This window comes from Anguilla anguilla, chromosome 18 (assembly GCF_013347855.1).
Source record: "Anguilla anguilla isolate fAngAng1 chromosome 18, fAngAng1.pri, whole genome shotgun sequence".
NCBI classification, from domain to species: Eukaryota; Metazoa; Chordata; class Actinopteri; order Anguilliformes; family Anguillidae; genus Anguilla; species Anguilla anguilla.
The window spans coordinates 12,510,527-12,535,702 of record NC_049218.1 but is presented as its reverse complement, the minus strand read 5'-3'; the positions used below and the strand labels follow the sequence as shown (position 1 = coordinate 12,535,702).

The 25,176-nt window shown below is 46.2% G+C and overlaps 2 protein-coding genes across 3 annotated transcripts; both read left to right on the top strand.

The window, feature by feature from the left end:
• The first annotated feature begins 1,027 nt into the window (after positions 1–1,027).
• Positions 1,028–14,183, top strand: LOC118218171 (stonin-1). Its single transcript, XM_035400627.1, has 4 exons — positions 1,028–1,293; positions 9,438–11,371; positions 12,222–12,424; positions 12,826–14,183. Exons 2-4 carry the CDS (start codon positions 9,526–9,528, stop codon positions 12,889–12,891), a joined length of 2,115 nt encoding a protein of 704 aa, XP_035256518.1. The 5' UTR covers positions 1,028–1,293; positions 9,438–9,525; the 3' UTR covers positions 12,892–14,183.
• A 274-nt stretch (positions 14,184–14,457) lies between these two features.
• Positions 14,458–23,627, top strand: gtf2a1l (general transcription factor IIA, 1-like). 2 transcript variants are annotated; one of them, XM_035400629.1, is made up of 9 exons: positions 14,458–14,767; positions 15,469–15,529; positions 16,914–17,037; positions 17,505–17,557; positions 18,667–18,760; positions 19,099–19,673; positions 20,301–20,582; positions 21,844–21,933; positions 22,827–23,627. In XM_035400629.1, the coding sequence occupies exons 2-9, from the start codon at positions 15,497–15,499 to the stop codon at positions 22,932–22,934; spliced, it is 1,359 nt and encodes a 452-aa protein (XP_035256520.1). In that variant the 5' UTR covers positions 14,458–14,767; positions 15,469–15,496; the 3' UTR covers positions 22,935–23,627. The 2 variants fall into 2 exon arrangements, with proteins under 2 accessions (XP_035256520.1, XP_035256519.1); XM_035400628.1 differs by having other exon boundaries at positions 15,428–15,529.
• The last annotated feature ends 1,549 nt before the right edge of the window (positions 23,628–25,176 follow it).

Below are 25,176 nucleotides of genomic sequence, written 5' to 3'. Positions count from 1 at the left end.
GAACTGCGCCTTGCCCTGTTGGAAACTTTGGCCTTGCATTCCCTGGTGATTTAGTGCCTGGTATCTGTAACTTTGAGCACTACAATATATCACAGTGTGTAAATTGCACAGTGTGTCTGGTTCTAGTGATCATCACAGGAGACAGTGGGTCATACTGGACTAAAGAGATAGATAATTGTGGTATGCAGCCGGAATTTTGGAAGGGCTTATGACTTGTGATTTGATCCCTAACCTCAGATTAAGATATATTTGCAAATGGTCATGGTTATAGCCAGAATACCTGCACACACGTGCTTGCTGTATAATGTGTACTGCAGAGTAAGTAGGCTATAGGCTGACTAACCCCTCAGTGGAAGATCCAAACTGAATTTTTAGGCGTATGGTTTTCTACAACTTGTCAGCTGTAAAATTTCAAACAAAAAACGCCTGCACTTATTGTAGGGGAGAAATAGGCCTTTGAGGCATACACTCAAAGTACCGTGGTCACGTGAGGTCTGGTTGCATTTCTTTAGAGGGGAGGGGGATGGTGTTTAGCAGACTGCTTGCAAAGGGTGCTCAAACAGTCATAAATCATAAACTTGAATTACATGGGGTGGAGTTCACGAATAGCCATTTTAAGTTGTCGGGTAATATACCTAGGTTGACGTCGAAGAGTAAGTAGCCTACATTATATTCTGATTTCTGTAATCATCGTGAAATAAGAATTTCCGTCAAACACATAAACCTCAAATATGTAGGAAATGCTCTTGGAAGCATTCAAACCCTTCTGCATCTCAAACTAGAGATGGGCCTCTAGCCTATAATTTTGCAGATGAGGACGACACCTTTATTTAGCACGATCTACATAAAAACAAACACAACTACAATGTACCATACAATCCGTCCTGTGCGTTTAGGCTATATATGCTGTCAATAGCGCATATTTTATGTATAATTAAAACTTAATCTCTCTGCAAAGTTTAAAGAGACCCCCATTTCTCATCTGAGCCTTGTTTCGTAACACCCTAACAAGCAGATTCTCAAGTTGCGTCGTCATACACAGCCTCTCAGCTGGGAGGAGGAAGTGGTGCTGCGTGCTCAGTCCTTTGCGGGCTGTCTCCTGCTCAGGCAGGACCTTTCCGTTAGCTGGGCTCATCGGGAGGAGAGAGGCTGGGAAGGAGGGAGAGATTCCGTAGCCGTTCGCCCTCTGCCATTTTGTGCAAATTCTGGCAGCTTTCGAGCAGGGATTTGGGATCGCGAACACACAGCCGTGTCAGCTATGAGCTGATAGTTGATCTGTCTTCATCCCTGACGGTATGTTAGTTTTTATTCGGGTTCGCGAGCGAGCGAAGTTATTTTGGGGATTCTAGCAACTTCAGTGCGACTTCAACGGGCTGCGCTGTTTACCGCATAAGTTGGATCTCTAGCTGGCTACTTTGTTTTGGTTTACTTGTAACTGGGTTCTGTGGATGTGACAAGTGCCATTACAAACGTTGCTAACTCGATGCGTGTTAGTGTAGAATGTTTTATTTTATGAATCGAACTTTTTTTATGCGGTAATTTACATTATGTGAACTAGATGGAATGCACATTTTATGAGTCTCGAATGATGCCAGGACTTATTTTTGGTGTTTGCTAAATGCGTTGTTGTACGTTTTATTACTTGGCAAGTTGGGTAGCTTGGCTTGGAAACGTTTTGTTATGTCTAAGCCTAAAGCTGTAGTTAGTTAAATTATCGTTATGGTAGTTTTACAAGTAACAGAGTAAGTCTCAGTCTAATATGAAATATGCTATCTAGGCTAGTTAGCTGTACAGAGAGTCAATTAAATCCTAAAAATATATCTAGCAAATCCTAATGGCTTGTTTTTAAACTAAAACGTGACAGTGGGTTTATACTTGCATGTCGGTGGTGCATAAAGTTAGCTGTATTAAACTCACACCTCATTCCAACAACGACGGATGCATAGCCTATGCCCGTTGGGCGGCAGGGTCAGTCTCTCCCGGTGTCGTGAGTCATTTTCGATCGTTGTTCACGGTTGACAGGGTCCGTAGTGTCACGATATGACCATCATTGCTCTACCAGCTATGTCCTGCCCTTCTACTCGGTGCCCACCTCACTTGCTCCTCTATCACCCTACCTCTTGGCGCAGAACATTTATCCCTCAAAGTAAACCTCAGACATAGTCTCCCTAGTTTAAAAAAAGACAAAGCAAAACAGCTATTATGCAATTGATATGCCTAGTCATGCATTCGACTTACTGATAACGAATAGAAGTGATTTGTCAACAGATTTTTTACCTGTCCCTTCACCCTTTCCATTACCCTGGAATTTTGGCTTCTATGGCTGGCGTGCTTGTTTGTTGTTAATTGTTAATTTTAATTAGAATATGTCATTAAGTAGAATATAGCAACGCTGGTTTAGTTGAAACACCCTTTATTGTCTGTGATTAATGCAGGCCAGTATGACTGCACCTCTCCTGCAGTAACTCTTCACTGCAACCGTTTTTGTACCTGAATCTGTGTGTGCGTGGTCTTACACTTATGTTTGTCCAGTCTCTTTAAGCTTTTATGCATCTTTAGTTGAGGGACACAATGCACATGCTGGACAACAGCCAAGCAACAGAATGAGGCGTCTAATATTTGGAACAAGAACTCTTTTGTAGAGTCACTATTTGATTGACTCTTGTCCTAATTCTTTCCCACTCGAGAGAAGGCCAGGCAAAGGCTGATGAATTGTAGAATCTTTGTCTCAGGGTTGTATGCTCGAGTGTCGAATGGAAAGAACAAGCAGCTCTTTGAGCTCCGGAGTGTCCCACTCCCATAGCAATAACACAGGCTGGGATATACCTCAGTAGTGACAGGAAGTGAAGGACCACACCCGAGTGGCAATACCTGGAGGAGAGATGGCAAGGATCAGGAAGCATGCACGCTGCTAAGATTTAAGCTCACAAATTCAAAGACAACAAGTCTTCACCTGGCCTTTTAGAGGAAAGTATAATAAATGAACCCAAAATTTTTTAATGCAACTGTAATTTTAAATAGTGTGTCATAGCCTCAAAGAAGAAGACTGGTCAATGGAAAGTGGGTGTTTTCGGCCTAATTATGTGGTTACCGTGGCAGCAACCCTGTTTTTCTCATGCAAGTTTTTAAATGACATCAAGTCATTTAAATTTCCATTAAACCATAGTTGTTCTCATTTGTTCAGCAACCGACAGCTAAACGATTATGAATTAGTCTCTCGTCAAGCCATTAAAATAACTTAACGTTAAGCTATTCCAGCTGGAACATAGCTAGCAGATTATCTCCGAGGTCTGGCAACACCTTATGGAGCATTAAGTTAGATTGCTGTGGAAGTAGTTAATCAATTAAGATGCAAGTAATGACTCTCTCGGTACTATAGCTAATCTCACAAGCAAGCCATAGGTTTGGCTCCTAGATGGTCCCAGTGTTCTGTTTAGTAAGATGTTTATCTGGAATTGCTTCACCAAAATTGTCTGCTTGATGAATTTATAATCTTTAATTATGAGCTATGGGAAATTGTGTTTGATTAGTAAATCATATATCATTTTATGCCGTTAATGCAGTGAAGGCCTAATTGGGGGCAATACTGCTATGTATTTCTTCCAAGTCAATGGGAGATTACAGTCCCTCTCTGGAGTGCTGGTCTTTTTCATGCTTTGAGTCTTTTTGACCTGCATTGCAATATGAAAAAAGACAGATGTGGCAAGTTTACTGTCAGACGGCACAGCTTGGCCCCAGGATAGAGGGAGATCATGAATGGTCAGCTAATCTAGATTTGACAGGCTCTTCTTCAAAATGTACTTCCTGCATTAAAACAGACGCGATTCCCCCACAGTAAACCTTCGCTGTGACCTCAGGTCGGCCCCTGGAAAAGTCTGTGAATTCCTGCTTCCTTCCTGCTTAATTTGCGACGGCACTTTGCTGTGCGTGAGCATGCAGGAGCTTCCCTGTGCTCATCACCGAATGGTTATCAGAGTCATGTGAGCGTCCATCATGCCTGGAGTCTGTCACATTCTTTTGGGAAAACTCTTTGTGATTATAGTAGTGTCATTGCAACTTTGGCAACTTTATTAAGATCCATCTTTATTAAAACTAATGTTTCTTACTCGGTTCTCCTTCAGGTGACCCATTTGTATATTCATGCCTGTTGTTAGTCAGTACCTTCTGACCTGATGTGCATTGATACCGACTCGTTGATACATGAATGTCCCTTGCTCTTTGGTGTAGTCCATTATGATGCAGGGTTCCTAATTGCATAACGCAGAAGACCATGAGGTTAATACCAGCTTACTATGCACTCTGACGTATGTGACAGTGCTGTTATTAATGCTGGTTCCCCCACCCTCACTCGATGTTGTTGGAGTAGGATGAGCCAGCATTTCAGCAAACCAGTGTAGGACATTTAGAAAATAAGCTAAATGCATCTCTGACTGGACATGGTATATAAGACCCAGTTGTAGCACTTCATGCAGACTTACTGCTGGCAACTGCTCACATCACAGCACCCTGCTTAGATCTGTGGCCCCAGGTAGTGTTTTTCTCTCAAATATTATAGGTTCTCTTCTCTTTTTCTTTATAATTATACCTGAAGTGGTTAGTAAACAACCAAACTAAAGTGACTGCATGAAATGCTTCTGGAGAAAAAAAAACTTGACCACTGTTATCTATTGGATTTTGATAAGACAGCCAATCTGCACCAAGGTTGTACAGCTTCCATGTGATGTGTTTTGTCAATCACGTGGAGCTGTAAGGGCTTGCTGCTGATTGGCTGTCTTATGGTAACCCAATAGATAAGTGGTGATGTTGTTCCCGGGAAGAATTTAACGCAGCCATCTGAAGCATGTTTGTTTATTACCATCAGGTCTAATTAAAGAGAAAAGGATGAAAAGAAAGGCAATGCACCAAACGATGGCTACGACCATTATTGCATTCAGTAATTAGCCCATTGCTACAATGATAGCAGTGTAGCTGCACAAATTCCTGACTGTCCAACAGCTGACTTCTACAAAGGCCGCTGCCAGTAACGCTGACAGGTTCAGCTGGCGTGGGTCAGCTTGACAGAATGATTATGGACAATCTAGCATAACCAGAGCTGGGCAAGCCAAGTCCTCTTCCGGTTCTATAGAGGAAAAAGGGGCATTTGTGACATGAAAATGATTTGTGTTGCTGTGTGTGCTTGTTGCAGCCTCAGTGTGTGTTATGACTGTGTGGCAGTGTGTTGTTAATGTGTTTATGTGAGCTTGTTCTGACTGCAATGTGTTTATGTAGCTGTGTCGTGACTGTGCTGCATTATGAGTGCACGCTTGTGTGTTGCAACTGCAGTGTGTTTTGTGTGTGTGTGTGTGTGTGCGTGTGCGTGCTGGAAGGAGGAGAAACTGATGGAATTTCCTCTGTGTGTGCTGATTGTCCCTGAGGAATGCCCGGAATTTCCATCAGCCTTCTGAGGGTTCTGCAGAGTCTTAATTCCTCTGCGCCTGTCAGGCTGGGGATCTCAGGCGGCAGTGCTAGAACCCGGTCAGCAGGCTGCTTCCGGGCGGCTCCCTGTGGTTCTGAGTTTACTGGCTCTATCAGTCTGCCTCTAGCTCTACATGTATCTGTCTGTCTGTCTGCAGTGGTTTTATTTGGTCAGTTTCTGTTTACTCGGCTGTGGTTCTGATTGTTCTGTCTGTTCGCTCTCTCTCTCTCTATCTCTATCAGCTCTCTCTCTGTAGTTCTATCAGCCTTTCTCAGTGGTTCTTTATCAGGTTCTGTCAGTCTGTGTAGTTCTTCCAGGTTCCATATGTGTCTGTGGATCTGATTGTACGCAGGCCCATGTTTGTGTGGTTCTCCGGGCACTATTTTCTGTGTGCGTTTGAGTCCCTGTGTTTATGCAGGCCCTCCTTGCTGCATGGTGCGTAGCCCCGCACGGTTTCTCTCTCTCTGTCTGCAGGTGCTGTGTTGAGCGATTATGCAGGCAGGAGATGTTGCTCTCTAATCATCACCATTACCCTCACTGCAGCGCAGCGTTTTGGGTACGCTTGCCCCAGAGACAACTCGCGGCCAGAGTTTATTTATAGCCCAGAAACTGGTGTGCGTCGCCCTTGCCTAATTCTTGGTGACACAGGGGAAAAAAAGGTCCAGTCCACTTACTGCAGCGGGTTTTAATTCACCGTGTCAGGGGTTCTGTCTGTTTCGGAAACCTGCTCTGAAGCGTCTGCAGAGCACAGCCGTTAAATAGCGCCACCAGGGCTCCCCGCTCATTGTAAACTCTTGAATATCCTCTGATTTTGAAAAGCAGAATCAAGGATTTGAATGTTTGTGTAAATAATAACATTTTCAGAGGCACTTTGAAGCAGTAGAATCATTTTGTTTATGGAAATTTTGATGACCTTTTTGTCTGAATGGTTGGGGTTGGGATTGAAGGTGCTGAGATAGCAGACCTTGCTATGGATATTGAGACCATTTTATTATCTAGTGTAGCAGCGTTTTGTAATTTCATATGGGTCTTTAAATTTGGGGGAATGGGACTGTGGAAGTCCTTGATTTTGCAGCACATGTAAGTTTGTGAACCCTGGAACCCCTGCTGGTGCATCCATTATGGAAGTCACCGTGGCGTCTAACTGCTGATAATCCACCTGCCCCATGTGTTACACAGAGGGAAGGACATGGTTGACCTCTGGAAGGGAGTTTTCAAACTCACATCACTGCCTCAGGCTGTGTTCATCTGTGGAGATCCCTGGGCCCTAGTGCCTTGTGTGGAAGCAAACCATTCTGGTAATTGGTAACTCTCTTGGTTTCTCTCTGTCTCTTTCTCACTCTCTATTTCTGTCTCTCTCTCTCTCCCCACCCCTCCCATTTGCTGGGTAATAGGTCTGGCCAAATTCTTTGGAAAAGAGATGTGCGTCCAAATGCAGCCTTCAATTATGACTTGAGTATGAGTTATGACTTCAGAGCTGCTTTAATTTCAGCATATATTCATTGTTTTTGCATAAATACATGCTTGTGGGCTCTTCTGTTTATTCATAAACGAGGTGTGTATATAATTCACGCAGCATCAGGGGAACCACATTATTGAATTCCTCTTATGCTGCATCCCAGCGCTCACCCTGGTAGGAGTATAGCTATGTGCTGTACCTCTCTAATCTGCCGCATATTTCACCTGCTGTGTTCTGCTTTGACAGGGCACCCCGGGTGTTGTGTTGCGCTGTTAGCATTAATAAATTTATGTTGGCTGAAGAGTGAAAGTAAAGGTGTGAAAAATGGCTACACCACAGCAGAGACACGCGCAGAAAAAAAGGGAAAAAAGCCAAAACTGATCTGATTCCACCTTTCCAAGATGGCCGCCGACATTACTCAGCAGGGACCAGCTGATTCAAGCTGCTATATTTAAATCCCTTAAATGTAAGGAGGTGGGTGCATGGAATGTGGCAGCGAGGCATTGCGTGGAATGTGAGTTCTGCCCCCCCTACCCCCCCCCCCCCCCCCGTTTTTATTTTCTGAGGGTTTGCACAAAGTAGGGTTTTGTGTTCCAGAAGTTTCCATTTGAAATTGTTTTGTGGGGGACAAAGTAAACTGCTGCAAGAAAATAAAAAAGCAGCAGCACGGTAGAGAAAAGCTTTTCCCTGCTGTGCCACTTGATAATTAAGCCACCCCCTCCCCCTCATTTTGTGAATTCGGGAGGAATGTAGGGCAGCGAAGGTCAGCTTCTGGCGGGCGGGAGTATTTTTTATTTTTTTTTCACCCAGTGCTCACCCCCCCGCACTGTCCGGCTGGGAGTTTCCATCTCTCACCCCTCTGTTCCAGACGTCTCTACTCCTTTTAATAAATGCCACTTCATCAGTAAATGGCAGAGTGATTTATTGCTTGGCAGTGGAATGATAACGATATGATTATTCATTTCTGTAAAAGACCATTTTTTTACAGCGTGATCTACGGTGGTACATTACTTATGGTTCGTATGTAATCATATGTTCACAGTAACAATAACGATAAAATGGGTGCAGTGCAGCTGTGATTCAAGCGATTAGGCTTCACACTGGAGAACGGTGCTGGCAAACGATAGCACTAACTTAGCGTCTTAACAACTGTGATTTAGAGCAATGTGTTCACATTAAACCGAAGTGACCTGCAGAACATAACAGTGGCCTGTGGGAGTATCGTTACAGTACCTGAAGTGCTAACCCCTAGTGTTCCTCATACTCCGTGCCAGAACATGATTCATAAGAGTAATGTCAACTTCAGTCTACCATACATGTGGAGACCAACATGAAAGATGGGAACGATAACATTATATTGCTCTGACAACATTGTAATTCATTAATGGTGAATTTTAAATGTTCTGGACGGCTCACCGGCTGCCTGTCTAGACGTGTTCCCTGAGCTTCCTGTTTCCTAAGCTGGGTCTGGTTGCCGTGGAGATGTTCGGCTGTTTCCCACCCCCTGCGGGTGAAGGAACACCCCGGACTCCCGGGGAGAGGGTCATGGCGGTCTGTTGCTGAGTTCCCATCTCACCCTTTCTCCCAGCACGCGCTTACCAACCCCCCCAGCCCCCCTGGCCCCTCCCAGCCCCCCTGGCCCCCCCCAGCCCCCCTGGCCCCTCCCAGTCCCCCTGGCCCCTAGGGTTGTGCTGAACTGGGTGGAAGCTGGGCTGCTTGATCTGATGAGCGCGCTTGTTCGAGCGCAGGAGGTAATCGGACCTGACAGCCTGGAGATATTGGTATTGATCTTTTCTCAGTCTCGTCCTGGTTGGGTCCTGGTTTTTTTTGTTTTTTTTTTGCCCCACTGCATTGAAGTGTTGAGACAAAAATGCTCTGTCAAACATAAATTGAAACTGCAACTGCAGAAAGTGGCACTTAAGACTGCAGTTATGTGCGTGTGCGCTCATATGGACGTTTCTGCTGCAAAGACAGTTGATGCTGTGGCTTCATTGAACTGCTGCCTCAGTTCTGGATTGTCTCCAAATCACAATACAAGTTGAATGTGAACAATTAAGATCATCACATGGAGGTGATCACGTGGAAATAATTTGGACAGAAATAGATTAGAATGCAATGTCCTGGTTTTGGTGTCTTCTTTCAGTGGCTGCATGGGACTTATCCCAGATTGACCAATTGACCTCTTGGTGGAAAAAGAAAGAAAACAAATACTTTGTATGTTTAGGGACATTGCGTAGCTCAAAGTAATGATGGAAACAGGATGTGGGTAGGACGTGTGCTATGTATGCCTGTTGCCAAGGAAATGTTACAAAAAAAGAACACATACAAATGGATGGAAAGAATGAAAATAATCTTTTTATCTCAATACAATGTTGGCACCTGTCATGAACTGGCCCCCACTCCAAGGGTAAAGCTGAATTTTTTGATAAAGTTTTATTGAAAGTTACAGTAATAAACCTGTGTTTCTGTTCACTGGACATGTGCACTAATCCTGAGGTTGACTTTCACTTCTCTCTCTCTCAGTGTGTTACAGTGAGCAGCTGTGGTGTATGCAGTCAGACCCAGAAAAGCTGATCTTTGAGGTGTATCTGGACGGAGACCCATCGCAGGCATGTGTTCCATGAACCACCCCAACTGGGTGACGTTTGAGGATGAGGCCACGCCCCTCTCATCGCCCCAGAAGCCCCTGCAGTCGCCGTCGGCGAGCGCGGCGTCGCCGTCCAGGCCCAACGGTCTGAAGCTGATGCTTCCCGCCGCGGGCGACCCCTCCTGGAGCTTCAGCACCTCCCTGGACTCCCCCCAAATGCACTTTTATTTTAACGGGGGCTCCTGTGTGCCCGCCAACACGCCCCTGTGCACGCCCGTGCGGGAGACCCCCGCCGGCCCGTCGCCCTTCCTGTGCGGGCCCCAGGGGCGGCCCGACTTCTTCCGCAGCTTCTCCAGCCCCTCGTCCGCCACGCTGCCGTCCCCCGGCCACGAGCGGGCCCCCTCGGGGGGCTCCAGCCCCTTCCCCGCCTTCCAGGACGAACCGGGCCACTTCAACCCCTTCTGGGGAGAGCCGGCACGTCCCGAGTCCGGGGGCTCCTCCTCGGACTCGGACTCGGGCTCCGCCCCGCCCCGCTTCTTCATCCGGACCAAGGACGGCTACCAGCCCCCGCGCGACCCCATCCACAGCTCCTACAGCTACATCTGCCACAAGCTGGAGCGCCTGCGGGCGGAGGACCAGTGCGGGGGCGGGGCCGGGGGTGGAGGAGGAGGAGGGGCGGCGCCCTGTGCGGCGGGGGCTGACGGACCGGAGGCGGGGGGCCGTCCCTCCTTCGTACCCCAGGGCCTGCTGCTCAGCCAGCGGCGGGACGGCTGGCCCATGATGCTGCGCATCCCCGAGAAGAAGAACCGCATGTCGTCCCGCCAGTGGGGGCCCATCTACCTGCGTCTGCTCCCGGGGGGCGTGCTCCAGATGTACTACGAGAAGGGCCTGGAGAAGCCCTTCAAGGAGTTCCAGCTGCTGCCGCAGTTCCGGCTCTCCGCCCCCAAGCTGGAGAGCTACGGCGAGCCCCGCAAGATCCACGCGGTGAAGGTGGAGCAGGTCTCCTACGCCGAGCGCAAGCGCTACCACCCCAAGCCGGAGGTGACGCACGAGGCCGAGGCCGAGCAGCTGCTGAAGCTGGGCACCGCCGAGCCGGGCGACATGGAGGACCTGGTGGCGGCCGTGGAGGAGGAGCTGATGAAGCTGCCGCACCCCGCCCAGCCGCGCCGCCACTACGAGGAGCAGGAGATGTCCCTGGCCGTGGTGGACCACCTGTGGGCGCGGCTGGACCGGGAGGGGGCGCTGCTGGAGCGGGCGGCCCTCACGCGGGTCTACTGCCTGGCCTTCCTGAACGGCGCCGGCGACTGCTTCCTGGCCCTCAACGACGCGCAGCTGTGCCGCAGCGACCCCGTCTACGGCTCCGAGGAGGAGGAGGGCGAGGGCGCCTGGGTGGAGGTGGCCGACTGCCGCTTCCACCCCTGCGTCAACGAGGCCGAGTTCCGCCGGTCGCGGCTGGTCAAGTTCTGCCCGCCGGACGCCTGCCGCGTGGAGGTCATGCGGTTCAAGACGGCCTCCCTCGGGCCCGCCGAGCTGCCCTTCTCTGTGAAGGCGGTGGTGACCGTGCAGGGCGCCTACGTGGAGCTGCAGGCCTTCCTGAACATGGCGGCCGGCCCCTCGGGCGAGCCGGCGCCGTGCGAGAGCGTGCTGGTCCAGGTGCCGGTGCCGGAGGACTGGGTGAAGGTGTCGCGCACCGTGGCCCTGCTGCGGCAGAAGTCCCTGAAGGCCCGGATGAACCGTAACGCCTGCCTGGGCTCCGTCAGCGCCGCCGAGTCCCAGCCCGTCATGCAGGTGTCCGTCGGCACCGTCAAGTACGAGAACGTGTACGGCGCCATCGTGTGGAGGATCGACAGGCTTCCAGCCAAGAACATGGGTAAGGAACAACAACAATAATAATAATAATAATCATCATCATCATTATAATATCTATACAAAAAGTATTAAAGCAATGAATATAACAGAAATCATGTCCTTCATAAATGACACGTCGCTGTGGCATGAAGTGTCATTGCTGAGCGCTGCTCTGTGGTCATCTCAGGACGCTTTCGGTTGTGCAAACGGCCGTGTTTACTCACCATCCCAACTAATGTGGAAAATGATCAAAGCTCCAGGAAATGCATTTTATTACTCGTATTGTTGAATTCCTTGTACCCTCTTTAGCCGGGAGCAGTGAGGTCACGGCTTTAAGTGCAGCTCCTGTCTACGTGGTTATCGTGTTTTACTCTGTAACACTCAGCAGCATCTCTGTAACACTCAGCAGCATCCCCATTCAGGCACACATATACCTGTTTCTTAATGCACTTCCCAGTGGTAATGTTGTCAGTGTATATGTCAGTGTGATTAACATTTAAACTGTATTTTTCACTCTGTTTGGTGCAACTAATGTTCTCTGTTTTCCCTAAGATAAGAGCACCAGCCAAGAACCTATGCACAAACAAATAAATAATCTGGCGATAATTAAGGCTAAAATGTAGCTGTTTGCTTGTGTATTTTCCCGCAGTGTTATTGTCAGTCTGTTTTTCAGTGTAATTTGCATTTAAGCTGCATTTAACTGTGTTTATAACCACTGATGATGCATGCAGATACAGGCAATAAACAACAAACCAATAAATAATTCAGTGTTAATCACAAGCACTTAGACTCAGTCTACAGTGTGTTTCCCTTTACCGCCCCCTGGTGACGAGAATGCGCATTACCTCTGTCTTCTATGGCTCCCTCTGCAGCAGTGGACCACCCGCACTCTCTCTCCTGCAAGCTGGAGCTCGGCTCGGACCAGGAGGTTCCCACCCACTGGTACCCCTTTGTAACTGTGGAGTTTAAGGTTGCCGAGGCAGTGGTGTCCGGGACTAAAGTGAAGTCGCTGGGCACGGAAAGCGACATCCAGCCACAGAAGCACTTGAGTAGCAAGACGCACTACCATTGCCAGGTACTCTAGGGGTGCAGCCGTGCTGTGTATGCATGCGTGTGAATGTAACGTGTGTGTGTTGCCAGTCTGTGTGTTCTACCCAGTACTATGGTATGTTTAGTTCAGGTTTAAGGGAATGTGGTGTGTAGGGGCTACACAATTATAAGCTGGTGTCACTTGTAATGTAGCCCTCTAATGGGATGGGAGGTTGGTCAAAAAAAAGCTGCACAATCTGTGGTTTCCATAGGGACTGGAAATGTCCTGCTATTACTAATCTTCCCATAACCCCTTTTATTAGACATTACTCCCCACAACTGATAGGATTTCACTGGCTATGCCATTTAAACTGGTGAATTCATTGGACGTGTATGAAAACCCGTCATTCTGGTTTCACACCTAGCCTTGCTGTGTCTACACTTCAGGTGGAGATCGAGAAGAAGTGGATCGAAACTGAATCACGGAGGCAGACTGACTGTGCGACGCAGTGACGTCCCCCCAACCGGGGTGGGGTGGGGTGGGGCGGGGTGGGGATCTATGCTTCTCCTGAGCGGATGCACCCAAGATGCCAGTCCCCAAATTACTGACCCCAATACCGAAATAAAGAGGAAAACTGACTGAAAAAGGGACGACGTCGATGTGGAGCAAAGCATCTACGCGCTAACGGGCTCTTGTGCTTTTCCGTAGTGCACTGTTTAATCATCAGCACATATGCATTCCATTATACGCACATTTCTGTTTTACCTTATGATGCCAGTCCGCTGTTATAGGAGGCATGACCTCTGACCCTTTCTGTTTGTCATGGCTCATCACCTGAAGAGAAATGATAACTCTTAGCAGAACATGTGCGCACACATTCGATTACTCTGAATTATGACTCCTGAGTGTTTGTTGCCAGGGGAGGAGATTGCGGGTGAAAGCGATGTGTTCTTGTTTCCCCCTGAGGTTGACGGGAAGCGGCACATGTATGCCATATAATAACATCTGTGTAATGTGTAGTTACACACCTTTATTCTGTTTTCTGGAGCTTGTTTTTGGAGACTCAGCATGTCTGTTGCAAATCTTTCCCTGCTGCTCGTGACAGCCTTGTGATGTCAAAAAAACAAAAGAAAAAAAAAAAAACACTGCACAATCAAACGCTCTTTCCCCTGCACAACTGCTAAATTGTCTTATGCTACGGGACAGACTTCTGAAAAAACAAGGGGAAATCACCCTGTACTGGTGGAACTATTGGAAGCAAGTCTGGGCTGTTCTTCAATCACAAATCTGTTTTGCCACAGGATGGAGATGATGAGGAAACTAACAAGTAAATTGTGTGGTAGCCATTTTAAAGTAATGGAGAGGTTGTTACACATGCACTTTCTTTGATTAACAAGCAATTTGTTCTTAGCAATTTATGAATGAATTAATTGCATGTAAAATTAATTCCATTAAGATGGGCCTTCATTTGTGTCTAGTATAGTGTACTCGCACAAAGCTGAGGTATGTAATTATAGTTTTATGGAGTATAAGGTGAACTAACTGCACATTAATAAGAGTTCATAGCATGTCATTTGGATAAAGACATAGCCCAGGAGTACTGCAACAAAGCTAAAGTTTGCAGCATGCGTTGGATTAATATGCCCATATCTCAGTTTCTCTAGTAAGTTCTAAATGTAAATAAATTCAAACTCATTTCAAGACTTGTTTTGTAACGGTAAGATCCATGATTACTGATGTGGAAAAACTGTGATCACTCAGTGTGCCGCTGCATAAAACGAATAAATCTCTCATCAGCATAATACCAGTTTTGTAACGAGAATGTATTGAATTATGGAATTTGAATAGTCTCTGTTGGTTTAACCGTTTCAATATAGGTTAGGCAACACATTTATTACGATTATTATTATTATTATTATTATTAAGTCACCATGAGCCTAAATAAAATTGAAATTCAATGTTTGTTTTAATCAATTTTGTTTTGAGTTTCAACTCAAGTGTTCAGTTCATCAGTATCTGTGGATAATAGGCTATGCCGTACCATTGTTGTTAATGTCGAATATTTAAAGACTACAATTAATATTTCCCATCTAATTAACGAACAATTAACCATCCTGTGAAAGTAAACTCATTTTAAGTTCAAGGAGAAATTATTGGTTTTACAGGAAATGTGGATAGCTAAATGCTCCCTTGATTTTCATTTTCAACCGAAACAGACCGGCTGGGTTGATAGATCGTTAGCGACCTTCGTCAGTTCCAGCTGAGGAGTTACGCGAAGTCACTCCTCCAGAAGAGCCTTTTAATTAACAAACTCGGTCAAGAACTGAACAGCTCTGGACTTTTTAATGGTGAAGTGCATTGACAATGCTATCCAGTTCTAACCCCGTGGTAAGTGGTGTGCTAGTGATTACATTTACAACTAGTTTACAACATTAGTTTCTTATTGTTGTAGCCAGATTTCCAGCTGGGCGGACCCTTATTGAGAGCCGTCTGGTCGGATTGCTAAACGAATCCATCAAAATTTGCTTTTTCGCTTTTTTGTTTGTTAATGAAAAAGCAAATGTATTTATTTACTATTGGTATCAGTTGATTATGGTTTAAAAGTAGATAAATGTATCTTGCTATCTCTGTCTTGCTATTGCTTTGAGTTAATCCCCAATATCCAAATCGGATTGTTGATTAAAGTTTAAAAAATAATGATAATAATAAAATAAAAAACCTTTATTTTTCCATTTTAGTTATGGTGATAGGCCTACGGTGTGCTACTCGGAGCGCTGCCTACTCAAGCAAATAGTGACGCCATGTGGTGATATTTTCGATCTCTGTGTGGGTTCACCCAAACCTGATTTTCATAAAAAAGGGTTAATTTCATGAAATTGGTTCTAGAAAGAGATCTCTAACTACTGAAGTTGCATTTATGTTTTATGAGGAGCCATACCTAGTCGCACACACATTGCAGAATTCTGTCTGACCAGACCTCTATATTCAACCTCCTATCCCACCAACCAAACCTGACCCAACTCTGGCCTTAAATGTCAACTCTTGTAGCCCAAGCTATACCTCTCAGTTATCGATGATGTGATCGACAGCCTGAGGGAGCTCTTTCTGGATGAGGGGATGGAAGAACGTGTGCTGGAAGACCTGAGACAGGTGAGAAATCCAGGCAGCTGATAGTTCGCCGCCTTACACCCAGGAGGAAAGGTGAGCAGTCCAGTGGTTTCTCGGATGTTAGTGGAGCATCTGAGAAAAAGATCAAAGAGGTTGGTTCACAGTGGCCAAAGATGATGGATTTTAAAGTTTGTCAGCTTGACAGCTGCTTTTATCTTGCAGCTTTTGCAGCTTTGATTAGCATCATGGGAGAATAGGTTTCAGATCAGCCAGCCATAGAGGATTAAGGGAGATAATTTCATTGTATGAACCTATAATAATTTCCATAGACACAGTCAATGGAAGTTTCTGAGGCCTCCAGAAAGATTTGTTTCATTGCAGCTATATTCTTTGATGGAAAGTTTGCTTTAAAAAATAAAATAAAAAATGGAGGGTGTCACTATTGCACTTCTGAGTGAAGTGTTTGGGCCTGCCCTGTATTCTTACCCTGACCTATCATTATTCTTGTTATCTTTAGAAGCTTGATCCATGTAGTAAGCCTTGCTTTCACTTCTTAAATTTCAGAATCATTTCAGAATGACGATTTTCTGCTAGGTTACTGGTGCAGCTGTGCTTGTGGCGCTTGTTGTGAAAACTGGTCTGGCAGCTGCATTTTTACCTTGCCATGTTGTGTATTTGTTATAACTTATTATCTGTATGGCACCATTTCAGAAATTAATCTACAAGAGAATTTTGTAGGTTAAACAAGAGACAAGATGAAAGTTGCTTGTTATCTGTAAATGTCAGAATTTGTACAGAATTTGACTGGTGAAGAAATACTACGTTTTTGTCAGAAATGATGTCAGAGGGAAATGTTCATCTCATCTCAAGTATAGGCTTGTGTAACCCCAGTGTACTCTTAACTAAATTAAGAGTATTGTTTTTGATGTCCAGCTTCTGAAGTTTTCACACCTCCTACGTGTGTGTTGGGCAGGGGTTCTCGAACTGGGGTCTCCAGAGTCCCTCAAGTGTGTGAAGGATCCCCTTGGATTTCTCAGCAAAGTTAATGCCTATACTGTTTGTAGTATAAAGCTGTATAAAACTTTCAGTCATTTCATTGAGGTGGATGTCCTTAACCACGGGGTAATCATTCTTGGGAGCCGTGGGATAAGGCTTGGGAACCCCTGCTGTTTTGAATATGAAATCAGAATGACAGAAGGGAATATAACTGGGGCTATTGAAGACAGGATGACGGTACCGATGATAGAATAAAGCTTCATGAACCGGATAATGCCTGGGGGCGGCCATGTGATACTGTCGGATACTGTCGCGCACGAGCCAATCAGAAGACTTCCCTCCGTGGAATACATTCAGATCAGTGAGTGACTGAGAACGCATCGTGGCTTCACTTGTTGCTAGACGGCTGCCTTCTTTGTGTCCCACGCAGCTGTGGGAGTCCAAGGTCATGCAGTCGAAAGCGGTGGAGGGCTTCCTGAAAGACACGCTCAACCCATCCAACTTCGTCCTGCAGCTCCCACCGAACTACACACAGACTCTGCACAAACCCACTGGTGAGGTAGCCTACAGATAAAGTCAGCGTATGTCATATTACTGATGTGGGGAATCCTTTGGGGGCTACATTTATTCTCTAAATCAAGAGTTCATAAATTGGGCTCACTGGGAATATGGGGATCATCTGCAAATTTAAAAAAGCATTTTTCCTTAAAAATAAAAAACAAAACCAAACTAAATTCTTGAAGTCCTCCCCTTCTCCTTTGTATTGTTTTGATTTTCAGTGTGGATGACACATGCAAGGTGAACCAGCCATAGTTTACTTGATCCTCATTAAAAAAGTATGGAAGCAGTATATGAATATGAATTACCTTTATCATTTCAGTCATCGTCAAATCATATTCATATTCCATATTTTCCTGTCTATTTTAAAAATACATATAATTCACCTGACCTGAAGTAATAATGTGAAAAGGTACACAGTAGAACTGATTTGCTGAAATCTCCTGTTCTCCCTCCCCCCTAGCTTCAGTAGTCATTCCTGCAAGTCAAAATGTTCAGAGTTTCACCTCTAAAGCGGTAAGTGACAAATGCCATTTTAAATCAGCTCAGAGCAGTCCGTATGATTTTATTCTGGAAAAACGCTGAAATATGGAAATATGAAAAACGTCCTGCATGGGAGAAAAAATCCCTTTAGGGATTGAAAGCCTATGGCGATCCACTCTCCTGGGTTTGCGTCAGGCTATATTCTAGATAAAGTAGTATCACGTTTGAAATTAAACCCAGATTGTGAATCTGTCCTGTCCCGATGCCTTGCATCCACTTCTCCATTAATTTTTAAGGAGCAGTCCCAGTTCAGTCATTCTGTTTGTGAAGGACAGGTGCGAAAGAGTGCTGTTAATACAATTGCATCATCCTCCACATTGTAGACAAGGGGGCAATGGTGGCACTCAAGGTGGTGCTTGAACTCATTGTCCGTGAGAAACCTCTGTTATGACTGGCAGCCGGATGGGTCAGGATGACATAATATAAATCATCCCAACAGTGGAACACAATTTAAACTTTATAAGGGAGACCTACAGGAAAACGAGGAATGTATTTTAACCTGAAATGAAATGACTCGGGTTCTTGCGTCAGGCTCTGAAAGGTTTTTTCAGATTTTTAAAAATAAATCCTCTCCTTGGGGATAGTGACAATAAGGGGATATGTATTTCCTTTCTTTTGTTCCCTTTTTCTGTGAGATAAATCTAAACCTTTTTGACTAGTGACAGTCTTTTTCACCACACTTCTCAGTTATTTTAACCCGGCAGACTGACAGCGTGTTCCATTTCACTATCTCTTTCATTATGCACATTCCTTTTCAGTTAAAATTTTTAAAGTCACATTTACTTGGTGCGTCATTCAAAAAAAGTCAGTGTCGTGAAATTGTGCGCACTTGTATGCCCCCTGGAAAAGGAAATCGGTGTGACTTTGAGCCGCTGTTTTGCTGTAAGCTTGGTCATCTCCCCCCGCCCTTTAAGTCATGTATTGAAGGTTATGGTGTCTGAAATTTAAAGTAATGAATTTTAGATGTAGTGATTTGTGGACTGAGAGCGCATGATGCTAGCAGAATGGGATAAGTAAACATAGAACTTTAAATAGGAGTTAATTGCTGTATAGACTTAGATATTGTGTTTAAATCCTTCCAGAACAGCACTGCTAGCCTTGCTACCTTCTCTCTTCCACCGGGAGTGAGCTACCCCGTTCAGATTCCTGCTGGGGTCACACTGCAGACGTCGTCGGGTAAAACTCTTACCCCATCTAGCACTCACACCTGTTATAATATTTTACTCCACATGCAGATGTATGACATTATTCACAAGTCCACAATTTGTGGTAGGTTTCAAAGACATTTGGGGGTTTCCGGTGATGTAAAATGGCCGTTTGTTTCTGACCCCATTCTGCGCAGCACAGTTTCCTGCTGGGGCTGAATAATACTGGAGAAAATTGAAAGGCTCTTGAGTCTCAGTAGTGTGGAAAATGGTAGTCTGGTGTTTGGAGCTGTTCTTGCGAAAACGCAAGTTTGTAGCGCAAGATGGCTGCATCCGTCCCCCAGTTAAGCCTGTGTGTTGCGCCCCCAGGTCACCTGTACAAGGTCAACGTCCCTGTGATGGTGACCCAGGCCCCCGGGGCCAACCGCATCCTCTCGCAGCCTGTGCAGCACATGCTGGACCCCCGGGAGCCCCCAGCGCCCCAGAGGGTCCTACCCCCCACCATCCTGCATGCCTCGCCCCCTCAGGTGAAGGATCTGTACGCCCCGCCCCCCTCCGCTGGGCCCCTCCTCCGCCCGCCTGTGGCACAGCAGCAGCCTCCGCAGCCTCAGCCTCAGCAGCAGCAGCAGGTTCTCCAGAACCAGTGCGCCCGGCCCCTCCCCCCCGCCGCCGCGCCGCCGCCTCCTGCGGTCGTCCAGGCCCCGGTCCTGCCCCCAGAGAGCCCCGGAGACGACCAGTTCACCCTGGAGGGCATCGAGTTCAGCCCGCGGCTGCTGGACGCCGGCCTGGCCACGCCCTCGCTCTGCGACTTCCAGGCCTCGTCGGGCCAGACGCCGGCCTCGGGGCCTGAGGTCGTAGCGCGAGGGGAGGAGGCGGTGCTTAAAGAGGACGTGGGGACCTGGACAGAAAGGGCAGAGAACGCCAAATCTGAGAGTCCTACCAAGGTGAGTCCAGAGGCATCCAGCAAGAAAGCATCTGTGTGTGGAGTATCCTTGTTTTTGCATTTCACACTTGGATTTTCGAAGTGCATAGATATTGTAGTGATCACGTCTGTCATATCAAGGCGAAGACCTTACTTGACGCTCTCCAACATTACCTCACTGCCGAAAGGCAGGGCCGCTCACTGCGCTGGAATGTTCTGCTACAGCACATTTCCTAGTGACATTACCGCAGATTTTATTATTGATGCATTCCTTCCATCCCCCCTTTTTAACTCTAGGAGGTTCTGGTTAGCAACGCGTGTTTCCAGGGCTTCTGAATGCTCCTTAAAACTGCGTTTCTTGAATTTTCAGAAGGTGCATAAAATCTGAATGCTTCACCATCGGCAGGCGGGAGACTGAGCTTTCAATATTAATACATTGTTAATACATAATACATGGTTTGCCATCTGGTTAATGCATTAAAAATGTCTGACTTCGGCCTGCCTGGAAGCCATTTTCTCTGCAGCGTGAAGATGCGCACTGTGGGACGTGAGCCTTGCCTCAGAGCGGCTGTCAGGCTTGTTACTCGTGTGTTTTGGAGAGGGGACGGCCCGCCGCTGAGTCTCTGTGGTACGGGATTTGTCTCCTCAGCTGGAGGCGGGCCCACCGCTCGACTACAACCACAACGCGCTGGAGGACATGGTGCAGCTGGACGGCGCCTGCGGCGGCAGCAGCTCGGAGGAGGAAGAGGAGGAGGAGGAGGAAGAGGCGGGCGAGGGGGACGGGGACGGCATGACGGAGAACGAGTTCTTGGGCATGATCAACGCCGAGGCCCTGCGCTCCCTGCAGGAGGGGGAGGGAAGCACGGCCGGGGGCTCCTCCGACAGCTGCAGCGACGACGCCGACGGGCTCGCCGAGGAAGAGGTGGAAGAGGTGAGGAAGGGGGGGAGGGAGGGGTCAGGTATGGGAGGAACAGAGGCTGCTGGGTTTCAGTGACAGTGATGGGCAGTAGGTCTCGTAGGGATTGGGCTGGGCTCTGCTCCTCATTGACAGAAAAAACAAGGACAGTTTAATCACAAGTTGCTGAATGAGGTTTATGACTGAACCCAAAAGAGCGGCAGATTGCCATGTCCAAACGGAGATACACGTGTGTGTCTGGAGATTTGGTCTGCGTCCCATTACTTTTCACTAATCACCTCCATTCATCCACTCCCCCACTACCACTCGTCTCCTGTATGTGGAGGAAAGGGGAGGGGTGGAGATGAGTGGAGGAAAGGAGAGAACGAGGATGCATCAAGAAAAGTAGGACAGCTTATCATCTTCTCCGTCATCAAAGTCAACGTCGACAATTGATGAAATAGCTCTGTCGTAATCGTTATATTCTTCCAAGCCCGCAAATAGCTGCAAAATAGCTTGTAAGTTTCAAGTAGACTACAGCCTGTACAGACATCAACCTGGCATTGCAGTTCGCATGGAGACACATGTAATCAGCAACATTAGCCCTAAGTAAACATCTCAAAGTAGGTCCTGTGCAAACATAAAGATTTATTGCAATTCCAGAATCCCAAGGTGCACAGTGTGTCTGAACCTTAGCCTATGGCACTAATCACATTATATACTGCAGCTATACTGTAACAGCCTACATTCTATTGCCAGTTCATTCCATCTCACATAGGCTAATGCAGAAATATTTCCATAGATTAGTGAAAAGGGTATGTTGGTTCATATTGTCTGAGTTGTTGTTTCCCAATCTTCATTGTTCACATTGAAAAACATTATTACCTATTGTAACATCTGAAATCAAATTTGATGGTAAGAAACATTTTAGTAAATTAATTCACATTAATTCACATACAGGGAGGACAGAAGGATGAATTTCTGGGGCACGGAGGAGATGGGGTGGCAGTGGAGGAAAGGAGGATACATTCTTTTGAGTATTTGGACGCACCCCCTACTTCACTACCTTGTTTGTCCAATCTGCTTGCATGTGCTGAATAACGTCAGCAGGTGGTGCTGTGACATAAGTTTAGGGCAACATCTGAGTCTCCGGGGTAGTTTATGGTATTCTTTGAGTAATTAATGTTCAGTTGAGGGTAAATTTGATTCCATACCTCAATGAACACACACACGTTGTACACTGTCTTTTGTGATGACTATACAAAGTCCTTCTATATGTGAGCACTGTTTTTTTCAGGACCCGCTGAATTCTGGGGATGATGTCAGCGAGCAGGATGTCCCAGACCTCTTTGACACAGACAACGTTGTTGTGTGTCAGTACGACAAGGTGAGTTTCCCTTATTAAAGTGATATCTCACTTTTTTGATATTATTTCAATTTTACTGTAAGTTTTTGATTGGCACAGACCATTTTTGTGTGATGAGATCTCTGATATTTACAAAGAGGTTTTTGATTACCTTCTAGCTTTATAATGGCTGGTATAGGGACATTTGGGGGTTTGTGGTCTAAAGCCAGGAAATGCATTTCAGGTACACACTCCACAGCGGGTTCAACTGTGATGTCCTGTGGACGACCTCCTGTAAACATCCTAAATGCCTTTCATTGTACGAAAAACAAAACAAAACAATAACATACCAAAACTGATGCATGGAAAAGCACTAGAAAATGAGCTCTCCCTTTCAAAAAGAAATGTTGGGGTGGTCAGTGCTTTAATTTAGTCATTTTAGGTTGTGGCCCCTTGGTGGTTTATTTCATTTTAACAGCGTCCCATTTTAAACAATGGCGGTAGAATGAGCTTAACAGTAGTATACTTGTCATGGGAAGTTTTTGCCTTGGCTCAAGATAAACCCTGTTTATTTGTTTAGTAACACATGGAGCCCAACCCAAATAGCCCACAGGACAGGGTGGGAACTTCCTTCATCTTTTGCTGATTAAAGCGACATGAATTCTTTTCTAAAATAGTGTGATTCCCAATTCACGCCCTTTCGCCATACACTCATAGTGATAAATAGAGCTGATTTGCATGTGTGTTTGGGCCAAACACGATTTAGCTGGGTCGAACGGAAGAGTATGGAAGAATTACAATGACGGGACAAATATTATGCATAGATGTCCCCATTGAATGTTGACCAACATTTACTTAGCATCTTACTTTTATATTCTTACCCAGAATGACTTGCAGCGCAGTTCTCTCACTTCTCGTGTTGTCCTGTATTACAGATCCATCGCAGCAAGAACAGGTGGAAGTTCTACCTGAAGGATGGGGTGATGTGTTTTTGTGGAAAAGATTATGTCTTCTCCAAGGCTGTGGGGGAGGCGGAGTGGTGACCGGGGAGCGCTTGTTAGATCCAGGCGTCCTGTAGGTCAACACAGCTGTGCGGGTAAACCAGACATAATGAGAAAACTTGCCTAATGTGTTCAGAACTTAACCTAACGAGAGCACCGCCAGAGATTAAGTCAATTCAAGTCAGTGGGAAGGAACCGTGGTGACCAGCAAACTGGGGGGGGAGGGGGGGGAGGCGACGAAAGCCTTCTCCTGCCACAAATGGAGCTTCTGGGCTCAGAGAGAATTTATAATGAGCCATTACTGTGAATGGCTTTTTGAGTTTCCGTTTATTTATGTTGTTGTTTATGTTGCATGGTGTAATGCCATTAAATTCAAATCGAGCTCGTTTGTGGAGCGGCTCAGGGGAATGCTAATGAGGTCTGTACTTGCACATTTATTCACGTGGTGTGTTCTGTCTGGCTTAAAAACCTTTCTTTTTTGAGCAAGCGATGCAGACTGTTTACATTTTTGCTTTATTTATAGATATTTAATTCATTTTTTGAGTTTGTGTATAAATTCTGCTAAAAGGTGATATAGTGTGGTGAATATATGATTTTGGAATCTTCAGCAGGTTATCTGTTTGAGTTCGATTGATAGGATTGCCTGAAGCCAAGGGGTGAAATGTGACCTCATCGTTTTCAAACTCCCATACAAGTTGTTTTGATTCAGTAAAATTCAAATACATTTGAAGCATACATTGGCCTCCTCTTCTATTTCATACTTTTTTCGCGACAATCTTGATCGTATGACAAACATAAAATTGCAGGGTGGGGAAATTCAGATTTCTTATCGAAGTCCACAAGCTCACTTCTAGGTCTCATTTGCGACATTCTCGTAAAATAGCCATTAAAAATAATGAATAACTTGCATGAGCCATTGTTAGTCCGGTGTAGCAGCATGACTTATTTCCTTTTAACATTGATCTTGTTTTGCTTCAGCATTATATTATTCATTAATTGGGTTTAAGAAACCCTATTAACTTCTCCCATAGTGGGACAAAATGGGCTTAGACAGCTTGGCAGGATGTGAAGGTAGCCCTTTCTCTGCACACTGGTGCCCCCCTGGCTGATGATTCTACCACAATCACTGCCTGCTTTGTGTGTGGCTGGTGAACTGCAGTACAATTTATTGTCATTGCAATTAACTATATTACACATGGAGTTTAGCATCCCGCTCTGAGGACTGCTGTCGTGTCGGATGGGCGAGAGGTCCATAAGGATGTGTACCTACTTGGCACTGAAAAACAACGGACAGCTTCCCTCACGTTGAAGTGCAAAGTACACGTGGCATTATCTTTTGGTAGCGGTGACAACCTGCTTCGGCAAACAGGATGTATGCCGTGTGCTCTTCCTTTGCCCGGAGGAAAAATGCCTCGCTGCTGTTTACGCTGCGGGAGCCGACGAGACCTGCTTCGCAAAAACAAATCGTGTTTTGAGGGGTACGCCATTGTTTTACACTTTATTAAATTCAGGAAATGTAGCCCCCCCAAGCAGTCCCCCCCCCTCGTCACCCCTTTCCAGGTTAAAAATGGATTGCCATACTGAGGTAGACAAGTCTACAGCCTCAAGCAATGAACAAATTACCCCAAACACAAAAGGGTTTTTGCGTGGCACAACCATTTTCTTAATTTATTTTCTCCACGCGGCAGGACAGGATGTGCTCAGCCACCGCGGTGAGACGCTGACAGATGATGCTGGGTCAAGGTGCCCTGCTGCTCGGAGGCCCATTGCCACACCGTGCTTTTGGCAGCAGAGGCCTCACGAGACTCATGGTGGGGGGGTGGGGTAGGTGGGGGGCCGGAGGGGGGATGGGGGGGGTTTGGGGGGAGGTGGGCATCCGGTGTTGACTGATCAACGATCATCTGAGCAAACGGATGAGCTGCAGACGGGCCGGGCTTCAGGCACGCCTTGTGGGTCTGAGACAAATGTGTTTAATGGAGTAAACGCCATTTCCCCCCTTCTTTATGAGTGACCTACCACGGTCCCTCGCCACACACACACACACACACACTCACACTCGCACTTCTGTTTGTTGAGTCGGTCAGGAACAAATATAACTTGGGAAAGGAAGAAGCAGGGGAGAGGGGAGAGGAGATGTGAAGTGAGAAGAGGAGAGCAGTGATGTCATCATCGATGACCCATTTTAAATACCCCCCAGTGAGTGCAGTCACAAACGTTTCCTTCTCCCAACAGTGTTTTCATCAGATTTATTACAAAAATATTCAGCAGGTATGTACAGTATTAA

Bases quoted from the DNA above. Each gene is read 5' to 3' on its own strand.
- LOC118218171 (XM_035400627.1), top strand. From the start codon at position 9,526: ATGTGTTCCATGAACCACCCCAACTGGGTGACGTTTGAGGATGAGGCC. The intron at 11,372-12,221 runs GTAAGGAACAAC...CTCCCTCTGCAG, and splicing joins GCTTCCAGCCAAGAACATGG to CAGTGGACCACCCGCACTCT. The intron at 12,425-12,825 runs GTACTCTAGGGG...TCTACACTTCAG, and splicing joins AGACGCACTACCATTGCCAG to GTGGAGATCGAGAAGAAGTG.
- gtf2a1l (XM_035400628.1), top strand. From the start codon at position 14,744: ATGCTATCCAGTTCTAACCCCGTG. The intron at 15,530-16,913 runs GTGAGAAATCCA...TGTCCCACGCAG, and splicing joins TGCTGGAAGACCTGAGACAG to CTGTGGGAGTCCAAGGTCAT. The intron at 17,038-17,504 runs GTGAGGTAGCCT...CCTCCCCCCTAG, and splicing joins GACTCTGCACAAACCCACTG to CTTCAGTAGTCATTCCTGCA.